We start from the raw sequence: 12,416 nt of genomic DNA on the forward strand, positions 1-12,416 counted from the left end.
ACTCAAATAACCACTCGTTACACCCAAGGTCTGCATGCGAGTATCACTGGTTGCCAGTCCTGTCAGCTCTGAGCAGGAAAGTGATGCTAAAACTCACAAACTCACCAAAACTGGACCAGAGATTAGAAAAATGTTGCGTGGTCTGATGAGTCTCAGTTTCTGCTGTGAATTTCAGATGGTAGAGTCACAATTTGGTGTAAACGTCCATCCTGCCTGCTATTAACAACTCAGGCTTCTGATGTTGGGTTACCGCTGTGGGGACTTTGGTGCGCTTGGTACCAAACATCATTTGAACACCACAGCCTGCCTCTACCAGCAAAGTGCACCTAATTATGTAGGCAGTGAATGTATGAACAGACGTACATTTAAACCTCTAGAAGTAGTTTCACAGCTTTTCGCATCATTTTTGATTTTTTCATCTTAAATCCAAATTTGTCCTGACAGAGACACTAATAAGTACTTTTGTAGTAGCCAAATTTTTACAAATTAAACTGCAAAATTGTAGTGGAAACTTAAAAGTATCTCCACATATTGTGCATTTTAAACGTTTTCTTGTCGTCCTGCAGTATGCCGTTAAGCAAGACACGGAGCTCGTTAGCCATGAATCCTTTAATGACAGAGATCACCTGGAAAATAAAGTGAAATAACTAACGTTAAACAAAAAGAAGTCGACAGCTCTGATTAGTTCAACGTGTGATTCTGAAGGGAACACGCAGCCGAGTTATATACATGCAACACATCGTCAAAACCTGAAGAACAGCCAAAACGAAACTGAACATACAACTCAACAGTGACCATCTGCACAATGTTTTGCATAATGTTATTGCACAGACATGCAATCTAAAGCACATAATACAATAATTAAGCATTTCTTGTAGTATAAATATTACACCTCTAGGCTTATTTTTCCTCAATACGTTACAGATGATGGATAAGGAAATTGGAAAAGCGTGGAGCGTGCTCACTTCACCCTTTCTTCTACTTGGCACACTGCCTGCTGAGCCATTTTGTTCTGACGATGGACCAACGAAGACAAAAAAAAAAATAAACAATAAAAAAATAACAATAAAAAAAAAAAATCATAGGATTGTTGTTCTGACTGAACCTGCGAGCTTTCCTCAAATTCAAACCAAAGCATCTGGAATCACAATACCAGAACCGGTCTGAACTCTCTTTATTGGGTCAACTGTGACTGTTCTCTTAACAAACTCCCTCTACCCACATATGACAAACAGATAAACAACTTATAATTACTTGAAAATGACAGACACCAACACAAATCTTGTATATCTGAATCAATCACGCGACGAGGAGAGAGGGAATAACGACACGTCAGCTGGTTGTGTTTCAGATGGTATCACAAAAACATTTGGATTACATCGTCACACTACTGTGTGTTTTACAAGGCCTTACACCAAGCGTCGGGAGTGAATCCAAAATGAAAAGCAATCTGAAGGAAACCAAAAAAAAGGCCAAAATATTTTTTCCATTTTGAAGATTCACTTGCATAAAACAGATGAGAAAGAAAAGTGTCATCATTCATGATCACTCAAGTAGGGGAAAAAAAAGAAGAAAAAGTCACGTTTAAAGTTTTTCATCTTAGAAAGGAGACAAGCAGCATTAGTTTATGGCTATTTTGCAGCCAGCATTTAAGTCATCGCCTGGAAATACACTCGCAACATATACAAGATGAATTTTATGTGATAAAGAAAGTAAAGAGAAACAGCTCCTCCCCGGCTGCTGCAGTGAAACCCTTCACATTCCGACTCGCCCTCGAGCTTTAAGGTCAGAATGATTACAACCTGTCCTACGCTAGTGTCATACGCTCTCTAAAGTGAGAAGTTACTCCAAGAAATGGCCAAGAGTCATTTCCCTCGCTAGAGGCCTACAGCTGACAGAGCACTCTAATTCTTATTGCCTTGGTCTTCCAGTTGCGCTTTTCAACAGGTTTACCAATATGGTCCAAACCCGCCAGAAAAAAATCCCCCACTGACAATCATGACATGGTGACAGAGTGGACAAAGAGTTAAAACACATTAAGCATGGTTCGTCTGCAGAGAACTAGCTTTAATGGCGGGACGGGGTTCGTGTAGCCGAGGCACTCACTCCCAGTTCTCCCAGTCTTCATCCAGCTGGTGAGAGGAAGAGGGGAAAAAAGTGAGCAGAATGTACACAACATGAATTATTCATATATTCCACCCATAAAAAAAAAAAAAACCCTCCACAAACCTCTCCAGATGCTTCGATTTTAGAGAGAGCCATCTGGACCTCTTCTTCCGTCATGTCCAGGTCAAAGTCTTTCTCCCAGTCCTCGCTCACATCGGTGCTCGAGCCTGGAGATGGAGGAGAGAGACACAACAAGTTGGGACTTTACGACCTTGACTCTGCGGCTTCTTCTAAGCCTATTAAGTGGAAAACTCATAAACACATCCCTGAACCTAATCCTGTTTCGATTCAACTGGAACAGTAAGACCAACTGCCTCAGGTCATCGCACCTTTCTTGCCGTTCTTGGAGGGCGTAGACTTCCCGCTGTCAGAGTTGAGCTCAAAAACTCTCAGGTCCTGTGGTCCATCTTCTTTTGAGTTTTCCGGTTTTGAGGCCGGGGCTCGCGCTGACACCCCGTCAGCTGTGACCTCGGGCTGGGTAACGGCCTCCACTTGAGCTTCAGGAGGTAAGTCACTGTTTCCGGGCCTCTGCTCGTCTTGCGTCTTGTTTACAACATCCTCCAAGCTGGCCTCTGTCAGTTTCTCTGTCAGTTTCTCTGCCAGCTCTGCGGTTACGGGCTCTGGCCGCACTTCTACCTGAGTTGGCAGACTGACGCTGTCGCTGCTGACCGAGTAGGTGGTTTCACGCTCTTCGCTCGGAGACAGGACGGGACTCGGCACAGCGGCCCCTGTAGGAACTGTTAGGTTGCTGCTGTCCAACGGAGGCGTGAGGTTGAGTTGCGATGACGACGTGGCACCAAGGAAGTCATCTGACAATAAACGCAGGAGCCAGTGTGAGTGAAATTGTTTCAAAGCAAAGCTGGCAGATAACCATTAAATCTCCCGAACATACCCTCCTCTTCTTCCTCCCAGCCCAGCGTCTCTGTGTGCGCACTTTGCTCTGCTCTCTGCTTCAGCGCCAACCTCCTCGCCTCCTCCTAGATAACACAGAAAAACAAAAGCTTCTATACTCTCAATATCTGTGAATCATAGACCCATTACAAATTCAACAAGTCTTTATATGTCTGTCCCAAGCAGCATCCATCCATCCCAAAAAACAGAGCCAGTGTCAACTGCCACCATCTACAGTTCTTCTAATCGCCATCTGAGGCTCCAAAAGTACATTGGCCCCCAAAGCGTCTCAGCTTTAGAGCATTAAAAAGCAGCATTTAGAAGCTGGCACAAAAAATGAATGTTCCCTTCATTTAAAAAAAAAAAAAGAAAAAAAAAAAAAGAGGAAAGCCTCTTTGATCGACAGCTAACCCTTAACCCTTTTCAGATCTTTTTAATGGACGTATCTGATTAATCTTACGGCTGTGCAGTTCAGACCATACAAGAAGTTTGTGCTTCAGGTGCTATTTGCTAAGTTAAATTCTAGTAATTACTTAGCGCTAATTAGCCGATATATGTCTGATGTGACCATTCAGTTTATTAATGCAGCGTAGCTAACTGATGAGCATCAGCTGAGTTTGGGGTTGTTCAGATGAGCAGATCTCATGTTTCACCATGAGTGACAAACCCCAACTCACATTGGCTCCAACATAATTAAATTTTTAATGTACTGATTGTATTTGCCTTCCTTTTGCAAATGTCTTTAAAACAGTTTGGATGTGCAATTTTTGAGAAAACTGCAATCAACAATCTGCTCTAATGTTAGCGACTCTCATAAATAAATTATTGTGTTTTATACATAAAAGTACTCTTTACTGCCGCAGCCTTTATTTCCATAATAATGTGTTGAATAACAACTTTAATGGGAAGAGGAGAACGTCTTCTCCTTTGGGGAAAAAAAAAAAAAAAGCCATCATAATAGAAATGCACACGGGGTAATTAGGCGTTAAAAGCATAATTCCTATTTCACACTGAGAGCAACGTGCAGAAAGAATACAAAGAGGCACCAACGGGAATGCTGCTGTTATTCAGCAAATCTCGTCTCCTGTGAGTTCGTGTCAGTGTGAAGAAATCATAATGACAAGAAAACACCACAAATATCCTCCCGCCCAAACACAGACCGTGTTACTGGATTAGCTTTCACATTTGGAAAAGAAAATTTCATTCAATAGTTCTTTGTGTACGTGGCTCATTTTAAGGTTGCTGTTTGAGCACGTTGGTAAACCTCCTAGAAAAGTCCAAAAACTGGCCAGCAGGTGGCACCCAAGACAAAATATTTAAGTTGCATGAAAGATGTGTATATAGAAAAAAGAAAATCATATGAAACGGCAGGTTTACCTGATCCAGCTGGAAGACTTTGTAGAAATATCTGTGCCAGAACTCAGAATGTGCTACGGCTGCTGGCACCTGCACAAAAGAGACAAAGTTCTTATCTTCTTTATTTATTCAAAAGGAGACGAGGAGCAAACGTTCGAAGAGAGCAACAAGTGATACCATTTTGGTATAAAGCGCTCGTATAGAGGGACTGTTGACCAAAAGCTCAGAGATTTCGCCTTTCTTATCTTCCAGGCTGAAGGTGGACAGCCAGCTCTCAAACTGTTCAGGGGGGCCTGACAAAGAAAAAAAAAACAACATTTCATTATTTAGATGATTTTAAGGAGGACTCCAGTAAATCTGATCAAAAGATTGCAATATATAGCCTAAAGATTTTATAGACCCCGCAAAAGGTAAATACAGGTCTCTCAGAGGTATAAGAGAAAACAAAACACACATTCAGAGTAACCAAAACACTACATCAATACGTCTGCCAACAAATAAAACACACTCAGCAGCCAATTTATTAGGCAAATCTGTTCAAATGCTTCTTACTACAAATATCTAATCAGCCAATGACGTGGATGGGGATCAAAGGGGACTTAAGTGACTTTAAATGTGGGATGTTTGTTGGTGCCAGATGGGCTGGTATAAATATTTCAGAATACGCTGATCTGCTGGGATTTTCCAATCCAACCATCTCTAAAGTTCACGGAGAATGGCCCAAAAAAAGGAGAAAATAACCAATAAGTGTAATTTCTCTGGGAGAGAACGTCCTGTTGATGCCAGGGGTCAGAGAAAAATGGTCAGACTGCTTTGAGCTGATAACTCATTACAAAAAAAAAAATATCGACAGAACAGCATCTCAGGATCACGCTGATGTGATGCTATTATGTCAATATGGACCAAAGTGTCCGAGGAATGTTTACAGCACTTGTTTGAATCTATGCTCCAAAGAGTTCTGAAGGCTAAAGAGGCTCCAACCCAATAGCAAGGTGTACCTAATGAAGTGTCGACTGTAAATGTCTGCAACAGAACACCGGTTGCAGACCTTCACAGATCAACCAGTTGATCGTGATTTTTCTTACCATCTGGCTCGTTGCAGTATGTTGCTGGGTCAGCCTGCAAACTGTAGAGACGTGCCTGCAGGAAACAACAAACGCTGAATGGAGATAGTTTCGTTTCCACATGCACATCATGTGCTCACTTTTGCAGTTTGATAACACAACAGAGACTAAAACTGGAGACAGACTCTGTACTTGATAAACGCAACGTGAAGCATTTTCCTTCAAAGATTTTCAGCAAAAAGGTTTTTGCTCTCTCTTCGTCTCACACAAAATTCTGTGCTCCAGCTTTAACAAGTTAATTTACCAGGTCTATCTGTATCATGCAACCTTAGTCTGTCTATATTCACCATATGTGGTAACTTCTATTTCCAAAACAGCCCTATGACAGTGGCCAAAACATTATCAGGAGCAAAGCTTGTTGAAAATGGGCAAAAGGCAGAGGAGAGGGTGGAGATGTAGATACATAGCAGGAATTGGAAAATGGCAAGAAAGAGGTCAATATTCAGAGGATCTCTCCCCTCCACAATCCCTTGAAGGGAACATTATCATGATAGTGTTCCAATCAATTTACGCCACTCTATGCAGCTCCAGTAATACTTGTGCCCGGAGCATTTAAGAACAGGATTTAGGGAGTCTCTCAGTGTTAATATAATTTAGTCTGAAGGAGAACAACTCAGTCTGTTAGTGATCCTCCATCCAGCTAGAGACCAAAATTAAAAATACTAAGTTCAGTCTCAGCAAAAATGATAGTGTAAACTCAACTGCACCCACTGCTTGTGGAGCTGGGCCTCCATAAGGATAATTAACAGCTGGGTGAGTCAGGTCAGGATGTTGTCCAAAGTCGTTCCTCTCATGTATCATGTCCTGTTCTCATTGTTAGATCTTCAAAACCTGTTGTTTTATTCTCAGAGCTAATGTCACAAAAAAAGTTTCCTTTGACTGTACTGTGAGCATCATATTTAGGAAACAATAATGGGGCCCTGTGAAGAACTGAAACTGCAGATTTCAACCAAAATCTCAACTGTTACCAAAACCATTAAACAGCCTTTGATGCCTAGACCTAAACAAGTGAGAAAAGGTGCAAACAGCATGATGCATTCGGACCTCATGTGTGTTTAGCCATTTTTAACTAATGAATTAATGGGCGTGCTAATACAAACACTTTAATACTCACCTTTGAACTGTCATAAACTTCTGTGGTTCCTGCTGGTGTTGCCACCAGCGTGATTACATCACAGTCAATAGTTTTATCAGGAGGTGGAGCAAGCGTGTCTGATATTACGCCTAAGAAACTAGAGAGGCTCTTCTTCACTTTTTCTGTAGTCTCAGAGGAACCTTCCACCTAAAAAGCAGAATAAATACACAATCGATCTGCATGTAAGCAGGCATTTGGGAGATATTCATAAAAGACACGACGCAGTTAAAGCCTAACACTTACTGCAAGTTTGTTTCTGACGGCAGTGGCAGTAGCAGCAATTGAGCAAGCTGTATCATGCTGCACCACAGTGGAGAACTCAGTCAGGTCTCGCTTTATGAATTCTAAGGCTTCAGATGACTGTAAAGAAAAGGACAAAGATCAAAATCCAGATTCAACCTTATCATATCTCTCAGGAAATTGCTGCTTCAGCCTATCAAAGTCATAAGCGGCGATACACCAAGACGGTGGCAAAATTCTTAAAAATATGAGTTGGTCTTTTGTTTAATTACTCTAAAGAAATCATTTATTTGGAACCATTTCATCTTTTTGTATCTGAGTTGATCTAAACTGAGTGGTGGTACAATGCTACGGAGTATGAAATCTAAAATAAAAGATCATGGTTTTTTTTCCTTCAGCTTTTACAGCAACATTTTTTATTAAGGAAAAAGGAGAAACTGTTGAAACTGTTGCAGTAAAGTGAGTTTTTAAACGTATACTGATATGACATTCAAATGCTGGCTGACACAACCCTGTTGCTTTATATAACTCATTTCTTCTATAAAACTGTGCCCGTCTTCATCTCTCCTCTCACATCCTGTCCAACAGGGAATGTTGACAACAGTTTGTTTTTTTTGTGAAGCACCATAATAAAAGTACTGCTGAGTGTCTCCTTGTCCACTTACAGTACAGGCGTTAGAAGGAGCCAAAATGGATGCTTACAGACTGAAAACATATTACATCCATTAGTGGTTCTGAAACTGTGGAGCACATAACTACAACTCGTAAAGGTGTGAACAACATCCACTCATGACAGGAATGAATGTCAAGGGTATTTGGGACTTTAATGATTTCTTTGAACTGTTCATTTTCCAGGGTGGAACGATTGTACACCATACAGCTTTAATGACTTTGAATTTATTTTGGGGCTTTCTCTAATCCACACAGGGCCAAAAGTATCCATATAGGCTAAAAGATTTAAGTGACTGTTTGTATACATTTAAATAAATGGTGCAGAAGGTTCTATAATATCTGACAAGTCCTATGCATGTTTAACTTCATTAGTCATCATTATTGTTTCTCTTTGCCTTCATAAGGAATGTTTGGCAGGTGTCACTGGAAAGGCCAATACTCAGAACAATGGGAAAGTCCAAAGAACTCAGTGAAGATCTAAGAAGAATTGTAGATTCACACAAATCAGGAAGATCTCTTGGAGACATTTCTAATCAACTGCAGACTCCAAGATCATCAGTTCAAACAACTGTACTTAAGTAAAAGTCATTCCTTTGTGTCCAGAAGACCCAAACTGTCATCTTCAGGTGAGTGAAAATTGATTAGCATATTCAAGAACAACCCAGAACCACCAAGGCTCAGATGCTCAAACCTGCCATGAACTGGGAACTGCTGGAACCTCAGTGTCACTGTCCATCGCAAAGCTAGTTTTACGTCGCCATAGACTGAGGTACCAAGAAAAGAGCCCCACCTCCAAAACCTATACCTTGAAGCGTGTCAAAACAAAGATTGAGCTGTTCGGTCACAATGACAAGAGGTACGTTTGGAGAAGTAACAATGAGGTATTCAACCGGAACAGCCTGTCAAGCGTGGTGGTAGCATTGCAGATGGAATAATGAAGACGTAGAACTAATTCCAAATTCTCCAAATCAGCAGCTTGACGGTTGAAGCTTGGACACAACTGGTTGTTCCAACAGAAAAAATGATCCAAAAACACAACAAAACAGCCTTTGAAACAGCCTAAAACAGACTAACTTTGAGCTTCCAAAATTCCTCACCATGTTGAAAATTTGTGGACTGTTATTAAAAGCCAGATCTACACCAAGAAACCAACCAATTTATACTAAATCCACCAAGAAGAGTGGTTAAATATCCACCTGCAATTATCAGAAGCTTGTCTATGTGTGCCAAAAGCATCTGGTCAAGGTGTAACTTTCTAAGTGACATTTAACCAAATATTATTGGGGGGTATACTTTTGATCCCATGTGGATTAGAGAAAATCCCAAATAAATTCAAACTTGTGCATCCAACACTTGTTTGCTGTACAATCACTCCACCCTGGGAAAAAGAACAGTTTAAAGAAGTCGTTATAAGCCTAAAATTACCAAAATATTCATGATAAATGGATGGAAATTCTGACCACAACTGTCTATTCTGCTAAAAACTCAACTTTGGTTATTTGTTATAAAAAAGGATTCAATCATTAAATTGTGAGGCATGAATTTGAATGGGTTTCTGGAGGAGAATATGCCAGAGAAAGTGCGAAAGCAACAGGTTTACATAATTCTTCTGAAAATTGCAGTAGTGCTAAGAAACCACATGCTTTGCCCAAAATCTGGTTTAGAGCAGATGCTTGTGACATGCGTATTTCTCTGCCACACAGTTCCACATTTATACCACTGAGATTTATTTTGTGGATCAGCATCCAACCTCAAAACACTTTAAGACTGTGCCCCTTGAAGGCACTAGGAAAAACTGAGAAACAGCCGGCACTATTACTCAGCAATGACTCTATGAAAATGTGTTGTCTGGTGTATTTTGGCTCTTCCTCTTTATTAAAACCTCAAAGTATTTCATAATATTCCTGAGCATTAACATAAACAAAGGCTTACTAACTGTCATAATGTGGAAGTCTTTTGGTTTGACATCATTACCTTGTCTTTGACGGCCTGGAAGCTCTGCTGCAGCCAGCCTCCCCACCAGCCTTCTCTGTGACCACGCACATAAATCCAGAAAGAGAAGAGGAAATATTAACAATCAGCACCAAAGCTTTTCATTTACAGTCTGTTCGTAGTCGATCAAAGGATCTGAGTTTGAGATTCTCAAGGATTCCAGAAACACACGCAGCTTTGACAGATAACGAGTAAGCTAACGTCAGCTCTGCTAGATTAAATATTCGAATAAGTCACGAAGTGATTTTCAACGCTAAATATGATCACTGAGCGTAAAAATGATGAGTCAACACAGCCCAGAGTTTCTCACTGCGTGATTTAAAAAGATAAACAGCAAAAGCTAACTAGCATATGCTAACGCTAGCCAGGCTGTGTTTTGGTAAACAAACGCACTTCCTGAAAAGATTCCGAGAGCTTTACACGCTAGAGTTAACGCAAAGTAAAGACACTATATCTGGTTAGATACACGACACAATGAGACATAAAACAAATGCATGACACCGTCGCTCTTTGTAAGATTAAAGTGTAAAAGTTAAAATAATTTGCGACTTCACTCTCACCCTTCAGCCATCTTCACACGATGACATCATCAGTATTTACTGAACTCTCACCCCGACAGCGTGGCTTTAAAAAAAAAAAAAAAAAAAAGAGTAGAAGAAAACACAGACTTTAATGACTTCTCATCTACAGTATACCAATGTCCACATCACATTCTCAATTAAATAAACCCATTAAAAACCAATGTTTGGTTTTATAAACAACTATTTTAGTTTCTGTGTCCTGTCTACGGTGGCTGCAGAGGACCAAACAGTTCGGGAGCGCGTATGATCAGTTTCTCTTCGCATGTATTTCGGCGTACCTGCAATAATGAGGTAAAAACAATAGCACAGAATCAAATCACAAGTTGACAGAAACTGTTTAACGTAAATGACCGTTACTATAAATGTTTTAAGCCGTGTTTTTACAGTAAAAAGCATCGTGAAATGTTAATTAAACAAAATTATTATTTTCAAAAGTGGAAAGTGCTAATATTGTTGCCAGCACCACGTTTGAAAAAAAAAAAAAAGGACTAGCACTTAAGAGTTTGGGATTTGAGTAATACAGTTATGTTTCATAAAGTTTGCTGCATTTTTTAAATTAGATTGTTTTTATTTGCTTCTATGATTTAGTGAAGAACAATCATAACAATTTCTTAAGTAACTTCTGAAATTCTTTGTGGCATCTTGGATAGCATAGTCTGGGCCAAACCCTGATTCATTGAAATCCATTCTTGCCCCATCATTTGATATCACTTCATCACGTGGGCTACTGTCATTGCTCTGGGTGTTTCCCAGCTTTTTGTGTTTAAGTTAATTTCCTGATTATTGGTTATTCATTGTTTTGTTCTCTCGATGTTATTTGTTGTTCTGGTTTCTAGTTTAAGTCACTATCTTCCTTGTGTCACATGTGTCATATTCTTTCAGTCTGTCTCTCAGTGTCTAGTCCGCATCTTTGTGAATCGTGTCTTGTTTCCTGTTTTATTTTTGATATTCCCAGTCCTACGTGCAGTGAGTTTCATTTTGCTTCCCCTTGTCTCGTTATGTATAATTTACCCCAGCTGTGTCTCCCTTGTGTTTCTCATTCCCTGATTGCTCCTGTGTGTATATAAGCCCCGTGTTTTCTCCTGCTTGTTACTGGTCCATCTGTGTTCCCCCATGCGCTGTTACGGCCCTGTATCACATCATGTTATTGCCCTGAGTTTCTCTCTCTTTGTGTCCTCCTGAGGATTCAGGTTTCAGTTTTGTTTCATTAGTTTTCCCAGTTTAGAGTCTTTCTTAGTTCTCTTTCTTGCTGCCCTCACTCTTGTTTGTATGTCACTCTCCATAATAAAGCTCATTCAGATCAGCAGTGCCTGTGTATTGGGTCCTTATCTTACCTCCACACAGCCTGCCACTGCAGCCGTGACAGCTTCTGCTTGTACACCTGCCTTTCTTTTTTGACGAAACTAAAAACATACTGAAAGATCAACTTCTTTCAGTTTGGTGACAATTTATGCATTATGAAACATGGTGGATTACCGTGGCACAGGGCAAAAGTAATAATTCGTGACAAGTACATTTTGAAACCATGGCCAGAAAACTTCCCTGATCTTAATCTGAATGGGAATCTATGCTCAGTCCTTTAAATGCAGGTGGGCAAGCAGAAGCCAATAAACTGATCAGCCAAGGCTCTTTTACCATGGGCCCACAATGCTTTGTATTGATGAAATATGCACTTTCCATTTATGGCAGCTCACTCAAACCTGTATGTAATGTTCAACGTTAATGTGAACAAATGCACCAAAACACCATCATGGATGCTGCTTTTAAACAGTCTTCAAGATTTATTATTCATGATGTACATTCCTGATTTCTGCAATTTAAGTTTGCTGAGAACACAGGACAGATTTCCACTTAATTCATCTTCACTGAGCTTTGGCTTGTACAAGTCTGCTTTGTTTCTGGATCTTTTTTTTTTTTTTTTTTTGGCCTTTTTAATATTTTTCCAGACATGGTAAAGTGTTGATGTGCTTTTTTGGATGCTGCAAAAACTTGTATGTTCTTATTGGTGTTCCTGAGCCTGTGGAGTGATTTCCAAGTCTGGCTGTCCTTAGTTCACCACCCAAAAGCCAACGCCATTCAGTAGTGGTTTTTGCCTTGCCCCTTGCATGCAGGCAAGCAAGAGTGCTTAGCTTTCCTCACCTTTACTTCTGGAAATCTCTGCTTTTCTTGGATGGTATTTTTTTTTAATAATAGCCTAATATCCTACTGACTAGTTTAAAGATGTTCCACCAGTTATTTTCCTAAGTATCACACAACCTT

At 40.2% G+C, this 12,416-nt stretch overlaps 1 protein-coding gene across 1 annotated transcript; it reads right to left on the reverse strand.

Moving 5' to 3' along the window:
* Positions 1–591: 591 nt before the first annotated feature.
* On the reverse strand, positions 592–10,194 carry bsdc1 (BSD domain containing 1). Its single transcript, XM_040048985.1, has 11 exons — positions 10,137–10,194; positions 9,559–9,613; positions 6,916–7,032; positions 6,652–6,819; positions 5,499–5,553; positions 4,591–4,706; positions 4,435–4,503; positions 3,059–3,143; positions 2,496–2,975; positions 2,230–2,333; positions 592–2,132 (listed from the first exon to the last, which is right to left on the reverse strand). The coding sequence occupies exons 1-11, from the start codon at positions 10,145–10,147 to the stop codon at positions 2,103–2,105; spliced, it is 1,290 nt and encodes a 429-aa protein (XP_039904919.1). The 5' UTR covers positions 10,148–10,194; the 3' UTR covers positions 592–2,102.
* Between the last annotated feature and the right edge of the window lie 2,222 nt (positions 10,195–12,416).

The sequence above is a fragment of the Simochromis diagramma genome, unplaced genomic scaffold (assembly GCF_900408965.1).
Source record: "Simochromis diagramma unplaced genomic scaffold, fSimDia1.1 OVJJ01000305.1, whole genome shotgun sequence".
Classification (NCBI taxonomy): Eukaryota; Metazoa; Chordata; class Actinopteri; order Cichliformes; family Cichlidae; genus Simochromis; species Simochromis diagramma.

Excerpts from the sequence above, each read along its gene's own strand:
- bsdc1 (XM_040048985.1), bottom strand. Across the intron at positions 5,554-6,651 it reads AAGTTTATGACAGTTCAAAG|GCACGTCTCTACAGTTTGCA; the intron begins GTGAGTATTAAA and ends TGTTTCCTGCAG. Across the intron at positions 4,707-5,498 it reads ATACTGCAACGAGCCAGATG|GCCCCCCTGAACAGTTTGAG; the intron begins GTAAGAAAAATC and ends TTTCTTTGTCAG.